The 14,009-nt window shown below is 36.3% G+C and overlaps 1 protein-coding gene across 1 annotated transcript in view; it reads left to right on the top strand.

Moving 5' to 3' along the window:
• Positions 1-14,009, top strand: part of ERCC4 (ERCC excision repair 4, endonuclease catalytic subunit) — a 25,026-nt gene extending 11,017 nt beyond the window's left edge. Inside the window, exons 2-11 of the mRNA XM_026859140.1 lie at positions 790-970; positions 3,923-4,118; positions 5,428-5,635; positions 6,658-6,838; positions 7,183-7,311; positions 7,895-8,005; positions 9,168-9,759; positions 11,316-11,408; positions 12,066-12,178; positions 13,239-14,009. Of these exons, the coding sequence (XP_026714941.1) occupies positions 790-970; positions 3,923-4,118; positions 5,428-5,635; positions 6,658-6,838; positions 7,183-7,311; positions 7,895-8,005; positions 9,168-9,759; positions 11,316-11,408; positions 12,066-12,178; positions 13,239-13,972 (2,538 nt within the window). The 3' untranslated portion in view covers positions 13,973-14,009. The remainder of the gene's footprint in view (positions 1-789; positions 971-3,922; positions 4,119-5,427; positions 5,636-6,657; positions 6,839-7,182; positions 7,312-7,894; positions 8,006-9,167; positions 9,760-11,315; positions 11,409-12,065; positions 12,179-13,238) is intronic.

Here is a 14,009-nt window from a genome sequence, read left to right as displayed (position 1 = left end):
CTGGGGGGGAGGCGGCTGCCCGCTCCCGCCGAGCCGAGGCCTGCGCGCTGTGCCCCGGCCTTTGCACTGAGTGGGGAGAACCTGCCGGACCGGAGGCGTTCGGGATCAGAGCAGGTCCGAGTTTTTACTTGTGCAGCACGATGAAGTCCCAATAAGTAATTAACTTGAAAATAGCAGGAGACTGTTAGTAGCCAGCGAGCAGAAAGGGGTGAAACGTGACAGGTTTGTCACTGCTGGCACAAAAAAATGCTGCTCGGTTTTCCCTGGGACCAAGGAGTTTCCCACCCTCAGGGAGGTGATGTTCTGGGGATTTTCTGTGGTGACCCTAGCTAAGTACCACAGCTGTAATTCATAAAACTAAGCTTGACGTATGTGACCTACCTGATATAGTTGTCTTTGGCAGCAGGTGAGTGGACTAAAAGACCATCTCTTCCCAATTCTCTGTTCTTAAATCAGTGTTAAAATTGACTATTGTCTGCAAAAGAGTTATTAGAACCTAAGAAAATGCAAGCTCCTTTGTGTGTCAGTTGCCCGTATTTGCTTAAGTATTGTCTAGCTACTACTGAAAATACTTTTTGATTACCTGGATGAGTTTGAAACTGAACAGAGTATACTACTAAGAATAAAAAAAATCATAGTTCTGACTTCTTAACTTCTCATGTTATACCGTCATGCTTTAATTTGTTCTGGACAGCTTCTCAAACTTAACAGAGTATGTATAAGGGTTTTTTGTATCCATGTCATGAGTTACCACAATGATATCTTATGTTTTTATTATGTTTGGTTTAGGAGTATTTTATTGATCAGCTGAGGTCAGATGGAGTTGTTCATATTCCTCGGCGTGTTACCAATGAAATTACAAATAATACTAGATATGAATTTTACACACAAGGAGGAGTCATCTTTGCAACAAGTCGAATCCTTGTGGTAGATTTCCTTACTGACAGAATTCCTGCGAACCTCATTACCGGTAAGAGTTTAATGAGATAAAGGTGAGACACTTCTTTTTCAAAATATATAAAGCTTAATGCTACATGAAGAGTTCTCCTAACCAGTAATGAGGGTGAAAAATTATTCCTTTTTTTCTGCAAAGACTGAGGTAAAAGGAGCAAATACATAGTTAGTTGTTCTTTTTTTTTTAACAGTTTTCTTTGCTCCAAACATGTTTGCCTTATTTAATTATACGATCTGAAAACATCCATATTATTTTTAGATACTGGATCATGCATTTGTACAGCTTTCTAATATCAATAAGTGTCTGGAATAGAAGTCAGCAGTTAAACTATGCCATTGACATAAGAAACGTGAGATTCAGACGGCCTTTCAAAGAATAATTGATTGCATATGGTAAAATAGTGTCCTGTGATCTATACTCCAGGCAATCTATAGGCCAGGACACTGGCCTATGATTAAAACTGATTTTAGATGTCATGTTTTATCAACCATACACACTGCCTATTTTTTACGTTAACAAATTACTCCTGATGACACTTCCCATCAAAAAATAGCAATACCTTACTAATCTTTGTTTTGACACACCTTGGACACTATCTGAATAGCACTATTGTGAAATAATAATATTGCTACCACTATAAAGGTTTTGGGAGTAGCTTGTGACCTTTTTTTATTGTTACATAGAAATTATACATGAAAGATGTTCTCTTTTTCCTCTCATGTTCTGTTCCCCTTCTCCCCCAGCCACCATGGGTTTTTTGTTCTTGTCTAAGCTGGAAACTTAGTTACAGCCTGGAGAGCTAGTAAAATAGGTATCTAAGAGCCAGGAATATAAGAATATTTTGCTGTTGTCTATATGTTAACATCCTAATGGCTAAACATAACTGAATATTGAATGTTTAGAAGAATGTAAGTTTCTGCTTCAGAAACTGTATTCCTTTTAGTCAATCTATGACAAGCTCTAATCTGTAAAACATTTGAAACAGTTTTATCCTCAAGGCGAAGGATGCCAGATTTGTCAATTCTGATATTTCTAGCTTAAAAAAAGCTCCTACATTTTCTGGGCAACGTAATTTATCTTCTTCCCCTTGGCTCCTTCCTCTCTAACTTTCTGCTCTACCAAAGAAGTAAAAATAAGAAAGAGAGAAAATACACCTTTGGACTTTGTCAGTATGAAAAGAAGAAACACACTAAAGAGTTTAAAATATAGTCCTGTCCTATAATGACACAGTTGCTATAGTTTTTGAATTGCCACGAGAGGTCAGTGTGACAGCAGCTTTGGTAGACTTGCTGCTTCATTTAAAACTTGGGTAACACGTGGTTCAGTTGGACACATACATTATCTGTGTGTGAAACTGCATGACAGAGACAACAAAAACTTGTGTTTCCTGAGGAACTAACGTAGCAAAAAATCATTAATGTGTTTCTAGGTGTTATAAATGATGGTTATAAAATCAGTGTAGAATCACATGTGGATTAACATTTGATTAACTCCCAAGTTCAGGTAAATGAAGATAAGAAATTATCACTGCAGTAAAGACGAATTATTTCTGGTGGTTTTGGCCAAATAGAAATGATGTACTTAATGGTGTGGTAAAACTGATGCAAGTTGTTTCTACCAAATTGTTTCTTACACAGCAGTGTGAACTCGCTTCATAAGCAGAGAAATACTGACTAAAAGTAGGAAGGTGTTATAATAAACACATAGTCTTCCTGGCCTGTAACAAATTCTGTGTCTCCTATAATGTCCTGTCAGAGTCACGTCTTGACAGACAGGAAGATGTTCAGAAATGAGTACGATCGTTATTATGTCCTGAAAAATTTGCTTCATAGGAGACATGTAAGAATGTCTAGATAGAAAATACTTTTTAGTGGCTTATTCCATGACTTGATCACAAGTAGCTAGCAGTTATATGGAACTTTTCCTTCTAAGTGCTTTTTCATTTACAAAGCAAAAGCATATTAAAATCTGGCTGGGTGCCAAGTTGAAGAAACTTGTTACAGAAATTAAATACATTGTAAGTTTGTCAGCTGATGTAGGTACAAGGTAAAACCTGTGATGTTTGCTGTTCTTTGCTTCCATTTTAAAAAGGTGTTTGTTATTCCGCTGGAAGCTGTGAACTAAAAGTAACTTTAGTTACTTTTAGTAACTTTTAGCTGTGAGCTAAAAGTACCATATAGCCTCACTTTACTACGGGGAGAGTGAAAAAATGTAATGTGCTATTTAACACGGATAAGCACGAGGAAAAATAAGCCTTGGTTTTAACAAGCCTTGGCTGAGTGAAGTGTAAATCCCAGAAGTACTCACCTCAAACACAATGTAGTTAAACTATTGTTTCACTTCTCTGTACTAAAATGTGCACAATAAACCTTTTTTTTTTTCTTAACACACCCATAGCCTTGAAGAAAATTGGTCGTGTGCAGTTGATGGAAGTTTCTGTCCTCATAAGGGGGAAGAAAAGCAAAATAAATGTTTTCAGAAGTTCTTTGATTATGTAAACATTTGAACTGTTACAGACTTGTCAAGTATGTTTCATTGGTAATTCCAGAACTTCTCTAACAAAATAATTCAAATATCACAATCTTGCTTTGTTGTAATAGTGTGTTATGTCTTGCAGTTGCTTTTACTCCTTTTAAAAGGCTCAAGCTCAAGTTTTGCCTTAGAAGCAAAGGATTTTCTAAGCTGAGAAATCCTGCCACTCAAGCGCAAGGTTGTTTGTCTTTTTTTTGCTAAAGATGCATCATTAACCCAGTTCTGTTATTTAAGGATTCCATGGTACTGAAACTGAGGAATCACTTGGTTTGAATCCCAGGAAGTTTGTTCAGCCATCACTTTAGAAGATTTAAATTCCTCTGGTACTTTAAGGAAAAAAAGTGTTAAAAGAGTAAGACAGTTTGAGAAAAAAATCTATACAAAATTGGACCTTTCTTTACTTTTTTGAAACTTGAAAACCTTTTATTTTGCCAGGCATTTTGGTGTACAAGGCGCACAGAATTATTGAGTCCTGTCAGGAAGCATTTATCTTGCGACTTTATCGTCAGAAGAACAAGCAAGGCTTCATTAAAGCTTTTACAGATAATGCGGTTGCATTTAGCACTGGCTTTTGTCATGTGGAAAGAGTGATGAGAAATCTTTTTGTCAGGAAACTTTATCTGTGGCCAAGGTAAGGCACCTCTTTACTTCACTGGAGAGTTAAACTTGAAAATGGATGAAGGATGTTACAGTGGGTTTCCAAGAAAATGAGGTGTATGCAGTCACACTGCTAATCTGTGTTCCCTCTTGTATTCCCCCCAAAATTTCATTCCGTTTTTGACAGAAGAAATTATCTTAAAGATGGTAAATTTCTGTAAGTATTTTTGAAAATAGACTCAAATCCATAAGGGGCTCTACATTACGGTATAGCTGTCCTTACAGCCAACAGAAATCACAACAGAAAGTGATATTTTTAATAGCTTAAGAAAAACTTCACTTATTAAACAGATTATTTAAGCCATGAAGTAACAGGAATACAATCTCTCAGTTCTGCTGTTCATGGAGTTATTTGTTTCTACATGTCAGGTTTTTTAATCTTCTTTGACATGTGTGTTGTGTATGAATAATATTTCTTGATGCCTGATAGAAACTGAATTGCCTAGTTTGTGACATGCATTAAGACTTTTAGGAGCAGAGCCACAAATGGAACTGGGTACTTTAGCTGATTACCCATTCGATGCTCTTGCCTTGGGCAGGAGATCTGCCTGTTCCTTCTTTTAGTCCAGCCTAGAATGTGTTTCACTCCATCTTGACATACTGTTACTCTACATTGTAAACTCTTTAACAGTCTTTCTTTCAGTATCACTAAGAAGTGAAAATGGATATAACTAGGATAGAAGAGGTTGAATAGAAGCTCTCTAAATTTTCTTCTTTGGCCTCTGAACTGTGAAAAGACCTGGGGGTGCAGCATGCAGTAAGGGAAATGCCCCCCGTGTTTCAGAGGTCGGCAGAGAACATCCTGTGAGTAAAAATCAGCTGGCATCTCTGTGCCTCTGCAGCCAGATCAGCTGTAACAAGGACCTGCTGCTTATAATCAGAAGCTAGGAACATTGCAGAATCTGCCAGTGCATCTATGTGAACCCAAAGGATTTATGAACCCATTCCAATTCCTCCCTTGGGAGATTTTTTTTTGGTTTTATATCAAGAGTTGTAATGTGTAATAATGCTGTAGAATCTAGTGCAGTAATTTTCCATGGATCATTCACCAGCACTATAGGCTCACATGACTAGAATGACAACTGTCATAACTGTGGAATAGATGGTTTTCTGAGGCTGTTCGTAAGATTGCAGTCGTTACAGCAGTAGAAACTGATTTATTTTGCAATTACCGTAGTTGTTTATGATTAAAACAATTGTTATCATAGTTTATACAAACTTCTGAATAACTGTAGGTCAAGCAAATCATCCATGTAAATCTCAATAAGCTGTTTTCCTCCTAGATTTCATATAGCAGTGAACTCATTTTTAGAGAAGCATAAACCTGAAGTGGTGGAAATACACGTGTCAATGACCCCTGCTATGCTTGCTATCCAGACTTCAGTCCTGGACATTCTGAACGCATGCTTGAGAGAACTCAAACGTTATAATCCAGCTCTTGAAGTAGAAGATCTATCTTTAGAAAATGCTATTGGTAAATCTTTTGACAAGGTAACCATTTTGATTGTTCTGTTCTGCCTAACTAAAGGGATGTAGATCTGCAAATTGTCTGCCATGAAAAAAAAAAAAAAAATTATTTGTAAAAGAAATAACAAGCAGCAACTGAGGATTCTCCCATGAGGTGTTTATTACTGCTACAAGGAGAGAAACACAATCTGTAATGGTGATTTTACAGTTGCCAGTAGGGTTTCTGGTGTATTGGTATTATTGGTCTTCCTTGAATTCCAAAGTCTTTATAGTAAGAACATCCTGATTCACGGTTGGTATATTATAGTGATGATGATAAAGATGGCTACAATTTCAGCTTAAAATACTTTAGTGATCAATATGCAGTTATTTCCACAACCACCACTCTTTTTTTTTTTTTTTTTTCCTCTTGAATTTCCTGCTTGTATCTTTTTTATTTTCTCTACTGGTAGAAGCAGTGTATATAATAATAGGTAATACGCATGTGCATGCATCTGTAGTATCTTTCCATCATTATACATGTCATCATGGTAAAATCATAAACGTCAACCATCATAGTGGAACATGGTTATTTGTTACCTGTGATTTAATCTTGATGTAAGGCCTTCTGTATTTAGAGGGGTTTTTTTCTTATGCTCTGTAGGTTGCACATCTGCATGATACTCATTCTGAAAATTAAATAACATTATAGTATTTTTTACTACGGTACTAGATACTAAAGGCACAGGCCAGTACCAGTAAAATAAGGGGACTTTTATTTTACCAGGATTTTATTATTATATGGACAGGAAAATATGTACTGAAAGCATTTAATGATACGTATCTGCAAACTGTTGAAATGTTTTACATAAAGGCATCTATATTATGTTAACTTTGCAAAAAATTATTACTTATCAAAACAAATACCATCACATATTTAATTGGGTATGTTTAATAACTTGGAACCTAGTAGCAGTCTCTGTAAAGGAAAAAAAAAAAGTGCATTCTTATCTTGGTTAGTATACTATGTTTTTGACATTCCTAGACTTTCCAATTTATATTTCTAGACAATACGTCACTATTTAGATCCTCTCTGGCATCAACTTGGAGCTAAGACAAAATCTTTGGTCCAGGATTTGAAGATACTACGTACTTTGCTGCTGTATCTAACTCAGTATGATTGTGTCACTTTCCTTAATCTTCTGGAGTCACTGAAAGCAAGTGAAAAAGCTTTTGGTGAGAATTCAGGTAAACACTGAATAACCATACAAGTTAATGCATGAAACAGTGAAATGTTGATATTTTTAATTAACATTCCCAAACATATGAAGGTATCTAATTAGGTTTTATATAACCAGCCATAAGGACGTAGGTTTTTATTGACAGATAATGCTTTCATCTTCCCACTTAACTGCTGTTACTTAACAGTGTGAGATTTGCATCATATTTCTGTCTTCTATTAAGCTAGTAATTATACAGCAAGCAGGTAACACAGGTATTCCAGATAGGAGATTTGGGGCTTTTATGGGAAAGGTTTGAAACACATGCATGTTGCAAATGTTAAACTACTACTGCTTTCTTTTCCTCTTTAGGCTGGCTGTTTCTTGACTCCAGTACTTCAATGTTTGTAAATGCTCGAGCTAGAGTTTATCGCATTGCAGATGAGAAACTGAATCAGAAAGGCAAAGTCTCTGAAAAAAGTGATGTAAAGAAGGAAAATGGTAATGTTCATTCCTAATTTTAAGTTTGAGAGTGTCACACGATTTCAGACACTCTGCATAATATTACTTGTGCCGTGGTTCCCTACATGATCTTACACAGCTCCAGAGCTCAATCTGTTAGCTGGGATAACTTGAGACATAATCTTAGTTCAAAAAGCGTATAATAAACAACATAAAACAGAGTCACGAAGAAGTAAAGGGGCTATTCTAAGCTTGCTTAGCCAATCATTGGGAAAGCTTTTATGGAATTGTTCTACTACATTAGTGTTTACCTTGATCTTTTTTATTTATGTTAAAAGGTAGAAGGCTGCCATAGCTTTTGTTTTAAAAAAATATACAGGAGTTTCAGAATTGAAGAATGAGTGAATATTTTAATTTTTTGCTTCACTAAAGCATTTATCCCCATTTTTAAATTTGTGTAAGAGTGCTCTCCAACCCATTAGCATAACAGGTTGCATATGTAGGCTGTTGAATATCGTATTTGCTAACAACCATCACGCTATTGACATCTAACCACTAATTTAAAAATTTGAAGGATATTTTGACTGTAAGAACTGCTATGTTCAATCTTACTTTGTTTCAGAACTGAAAAGGGAATTGGTTCTAGAAAGTAACCCAAAATGGGAAGCTTTAAGAGAAGTACTGAAAGAGATTGAAAATGAAAATAGGAACAGTGAAGACCTTGGCGGCCCAGGTGAGAGAATACTAAATGATGCGAATTTTCACAGTACAGCTAGTTTTCACTTGTACTTGACTTTAGGGAGAAGGAGCCTAACTTTCACTGTAGTTTTATTAAAGAGCTAATTTTAATTTTAATAATTGGTAGAGTTAAGGAGTTTATGTACATAAACTGTCTAAAACTGAACAGTTTTTCATAAACTATGTTGTTCTTGCTCTAAAAGAGAAATACTGTCAGTTTTTATACAAAACTGTTTATGAAAGAACCTGTATTATCACAAAAATATATTTTAACTTACATTTCAATATTGTACTGATACCTCAGTCTCAAAACCAATAAAACTAATAACATGGAAGTTTATAATAATCTAGGTGCCATTCACTTATTTCTCAAGTTCAGGTTAAAAAAAAAAATAAGGATTCTGTCTTATGCCCTTTCCATCTCACGTACTCTTCTCATGCACCTGAAAATTTGCTTCTCCAGGAGATGCACCTAAATGGGGTAGAGAGTATAAGGCAAGTGTGTTTCTAACTGTTTTGCTCACTTTCCTATTTTAGGGCTTTTCATCCCCTTAAATTTCACCAAGTTTTATTTTAGGAAACAGTAAGGGTAAAAAAGTGTTCTTTTCTCCCACCCACAGTGTTCTGACTCTGGATAAGAACTGGCGCTCTCGCCTAGTGTTGTAGGAGTTTATCTGAGTCAGCTTGTGGAGAATTGTTATTCGAGGCCCACAAATGTCAATAATACAGTGTGAAACATGTATGTTTTTTTAGACTCTTTAACACAGCTGACAGAGGCTGAAAATTAGAATGGTCTAAATGAAGTTCTGTCTTATTCCATATTTTAAAAAAAATAAAAATAGAAAATGTCCGAGTATGTTTCAATACACACTATATCTGCCTCATTTCAGAGGGTCAAAAGGAAAGCCTCGCTAATTTAGATGGTGTAAGAATAAGGAATGCTGAACTTCCATTAACCTGCTCTAATCTTGTTTGGTTCAAAACATCATGCAATTTAGACTCTGAAAGTCTGGAGCAACAGTGACAACCAAATGTAAAGGCATTTGGCAGGCAGGCTTCTAGGAACATTAAAAACAATTTGCTCAAGAGGTGTCTTGTATCTGGATAAGTAGTACAGCATAACAGATCACAAACATCCGACTGTTTCTTGACTGCAGGGCAAGTGCTTATTTGTGCCAGTGACGACCGAGCGTGTGCACAGCTCAGGGAGTGTATTATTGATGGAGCAGAAGCTTTTTTAACAAGGCTGTATAACAAAACCTTCGGAAAGGATGAGAAAGCTGGAGAAGCGTGGATTAAGGACAGAAAAACCATCAAGTCCAAAGGAAATGCCAGACCAGACACAGGGCCTCAAGCCAAAAAAGCCAAACTCACAGCTTCTTCAAAACAAAATAAACACAAGAAGCAGCAAGACCGGACTATAATCGAAATGATAGGGAAAACTGAAGAGGAAAAGAGAGAGGAGTTAGAGGTGGAAGATAACAAAGAATTAAGCAGTAGCCAAGAAAGCAGCATTGAAGAGACCATTCCTGAAGATTTCGATGTGAACTTACCCTCAGATTGTTACTATGGTGTTTTCAAGAACCCGCTCACCATTATTCATCCATTGCAGGGTTGCAGTGATCCCTATGCGCTCACTCGGGTACTGCATGAGGTAGAACCAAGATATGTTGTATTATATGATGCAGAACTAACTTTTGTTCGGCAGCTGGAAATCTACAAGGCAAGCAGGCCTGGGAAGCCTTTGAGGCAAGTTGACTTGGTCAGTGTAATTTTAGTCTTAAAAGAAAAAATAAAAAGTGCACTTCCAGCAGTTAAGGCAGAATGTGCATCCAGTGATTTTTGTTTAGCTACCTTTTCACTCCTGTTTAGCCCTCTTAATTTTAGACAAAAGCATAATGTCTGATGTAAACAAAAATATAATTTTTACTTCCCAGCAGGAATTTAGTCCCTTAACAGCAGAAACATACCTGTTTAAAAAAAAAATTAAATTTCATTCCATCTTCTAAAAGACCTCTGCTTTTATGATCTTGGTGGCAATAGATCCATTTTGAGGTGCTGTAGTCTCATTTTAAACCATCTCTTTAGGTATGTTTTTTACATAACAAGCTCCAGTTTGGATTTAATTTTCACATTTCCTGATGAATGGTCACGCTGAAGACCAGTAATTCAGAAACTGTAACAGAAAAACAAGTAAAGGAAAACACAGTAAAGAAAATAAGTATTTCCAGTTATGCTCAGTTCTGGTGTTACCTGACAAGTATTTCCACATTGTTTATATATATATATATATATATTTGATACACTTGTAAATTGCAAAACTTGCTTTTATGAGCAAATGTTACGGACTAATTAAAAATACAGAAGACTTAATCGTTTCTGTATTATCTTTCACTTACATGGCTGCCTGATACAGCATTTCTTGAATAGAGTAAGCTGTAGTTCTACCTGTACCTCTCTGAAGCACAGCGAGGTACAGGTTGAAGCACAATTTATCATTAATTTATCACAGTTGTGAAAATTGCCTAATCAGCACGTGTTGTATCTACCTCCAGCATCATGTTGCCGCACTTCAGAGCAGGAAAATCAGATGCAGTCATGCAAGTAGGGGTTAGGAGATGCACCACATGAAAAAAGTAATGGGAATAAAATTCTATCAGTCTGTCAAAATCTACCTCAAATAAAATATATTGGAAAAAAAAATGACTGTGCTGAAAGGCTACTGGCAATTAATTCCTTAAGGTAATTATTAATTCTTGTATGTTCCATACAAACCCCATTTGTGGAGTAAAACTCCATTTGTCAGTATGTTCATCTCTTCAAGACGAATAGCATCTTGTTCTTTGTAGAACCTATGATTTCCTTGTAAAGATACATCATTTTAAAATCTTAGATGGTGTTTTTTCCTAACCCAGGATGATTGCAGATTTTTTAGTTTGTTGTATATATTCTACTGGGAAGATTCTAAAATCGGTGAGAAAGTAACTCCCCCATTATACTTGCTTTGTGTCTTTGCTGAATGGCTGACTGCAGTCAGAGTCCACTCTGGTTGAATCCCAGAATTCCAGTAAGTGTATCTCTTACTGGGAAAAGAGAGAATGCTGGATATAAGAATTTTTCTTGCCAGTTTTGGAATGTCTTTACAGTAAGAGATAGTGGTTTTTTCACTTGCCTTTTTAAAGGCAAATACTAACTTGTAAAGGCACTTACTGCTACTAATCTTAAATACTGGCTGTGGGTGTTTTTAACTTAAGAAGTTTTGTGATCTCTTTTTCTTTTTTCTTTCTTCTGCTCCAAACCTACAGAGTTTATTTCCTCATATATGGGGGCTCAACAGAAGAACAGCGCTATCTCACAGCTCTGAGAAAAGAGAAGGAGGCCTTCGAAAAACTCATTCGGTAACAAAATTAGTTTACTACCTTCATTATTAATGTTTTGTGTAATTCCTATATATGTCTACATTTTAAATATAGTGAAGTTCTTAACTCTAAAGGCTTTAAATAAACCTTTAATTCAGTTGGTTTTCAGATGTTAAGAGAATGTTCCCATTGAGAATCAATAAAAAGTCAAGACCTTCCTTTTTATTTTATTTATTTTAGGTGTTTTAATATTCAATTTCAAAGGCTAAACAGCACCACTTGTACTTTTTCCTAATTGTCTATCAATTTAATTTCTGTAAATGTATTTTTGTCTGTAGGTAAGATTTTTTGTAAGGTATTTCTAAGGCTTTAATATGACATAAGTCAGAAAATATTTTCTTAGACTGTATAAGACAGTATTTATACTGCTATTACTCATCATTAGTTCCTTGGTTTCATATGTCCTAAGAAGTTCTTAAAGATAAATCAGATGCTAAAAAGTGCTGACAATTGAAAATAAAAATATAGTGTCTAGCCTAGTGATCTAGAAAACCTAATGAATTGCATTTCTGGTCAGGTTTGCAATTACTATTAAATTATATATGATTTTACATGGCTGAAGGGTATTAAAGTATTTTGACCTATCTTTCTCATATAATTGCAGTTTCTAGTGTTTCTTTGTTTGTGCTTCCTTAGAGAGAAGGCCGGCATGGTTATTCCTGAAGAAAGAGAAGGAAGAGATGAAACAAACTTAGACCTAGTAAGAGATGCTAAACCTGCCTCTGCTTCTACTGACACCCGCAAAGCAGGTGAGCAGTTCCTGCAGTTAGGCCTGCAGCTCTCAGCTTTGAGAAAGACCTAGAACTCTCCTGTTTAAATCCCTTCCAAAGTGTCTGGGTCATAGACACCTTGCACACTGGCTCTGCAGTGCTCTGCAGCCTTGGAGCATCATCTCTCTTACCCCATTTACCTCTGTCTTTGCAATGACAATGAATGATGGTTTTCTTTGAAAAGAAAATAAGAATGAAGTATTTTGCCATTAAGACAGGTACCATTTGGATTGTTTCTAAGCAGCTCGTTGGTTATTAGACTGTCTACTATTGTTTGTAGGGAAGTGGAGAGAAATTAAAACATCAAAACAGATAGTCAAAGGCACTGTTGTCCTTGAGGTAGTAAATGTTGGGGACAAAACATTGCCTGGGTAAACAACTGCAGATGTGGGGGGGTTGTCTATTTTCTTTGCAATAAAGCTTTTCTTTGGTTGAAGTTCTAACCACATTTTTGTTCCTTTCCTCTGACATGTATACTTTATCTTCATCTTTACAGCTCTGCCCATTTTTCTTTGCTGTCATTTTTTGTAACTGTGCTCTCCTTTACCATATGTTCTCTAATCCTTGCTGTGTCTTTTGTGCCCTTGATGCTGCTGTCTCCTCGTGTCCTTCTACAGCTCTAGAGAGGCTAAAGTGTAACTCCTATAATAAAATGTCAGATTTCTGTGGGAAAGAGCTGGAAATAAAAAGGATCGGCTTCTTTATCTTGTTTTGCAGGCAACTTTAAAATGAAATTCCTGATGTATTTTAATAATTTTAATCTACAATTTAACATATTTCATTGTCACATGTGCAACGCTTTTACCGGGTGGCATGATAGTTCCATTAAACTGCAGAGCATACTCCATAAACTACAGTGTATAATTTGGCAAATTATTTTTCTCTATAACAGCAAAAAAATAAATGAAGTCTGGATTTATTTTATTGCTGAATTTGATGTATAATTTGAGATGTGAAGTCCATCTGTTATGGCACACAGGAAGAACTATCCAGCCAGAGTCAGAGTTTCTAGGTTAACTGTATTTATTTTGCTCTTTAGGTGGACAGGAACAGAAGGGTGTTCAGCAAACTGTAATAGTGGATATGCGGGAATTCCGTAGTGAGCTTCCATCACTGATTCATCGTCGTGGTATTGACATTGAGCCTGTTACTTTGGAAGTTGGAGATTATATTCTAACTCCTGATATCTGTGTAGAGCGGAAGAGTATCAGTGATCTGATTGGTTCCTTAAATAATGGAAGACTGTACACACAATGCATTTCTATGTCCCGGTACTATAAGCGACCAATTCTCCTGATTGAATTTGATCCTAACAAACCTTTCTCCTTGATTCCACGAGGCTCTCTACATCAAGAGATTTCCAGTAATGATGTTACTTCTAAACTAACCCTTCTTACGCTCCATTTCCCGAAGTTACGTATCCTGTGGTGTCCCTCTCCCCATGCTACAGCTGAACTGTTTGAAGAGTTAAAACTAAACCATCCCCAGCCTGACGCAGAAACAGCAATGGCTGTCACAGCAGATTCTGAAATTCTTCCAGAGTCAGACAAGTATAACCCAGGTCCTCAGGACTTTCTATTAAAAATGCCAGGTGTTAATGCAAAAAACTGTCGTGCCTTAATGAACCACGTTAAAAGCATTGCAGAGCTAGTGACACTGTCAAAGGACGAACTCTCCAAAATTCTGGGTAATGCTGCCAATGCCACACAACTCTTTGACTTTATTCATCTGACCTACAAAGAGGCAGTATCTAGAGGAAAAAGCAAAAGATAAGTAATGAGACTGTTCAACACAGGGCATAGATCATTTT

This window comes from Athene cunicularia (genome assembly GCF_003259725.1).
Source record: "Athene cunicularia isolate RWA chromosome 14 unlocalized genomic scaffold, athCun1 chr14_part1, whole genome shotgun sequence".
NCBI classification, from domain to species: domain Eukaryota; kingdom Metazoa; phylum Chordata; class Aves; order Strigiformes; family Strigidae; genus Athene; species Athene cunicularia.
Note: the sequence above shows the minus strand (reverse complement) of the source record. Positions and strands in the feature narration are given on the sequence as shown.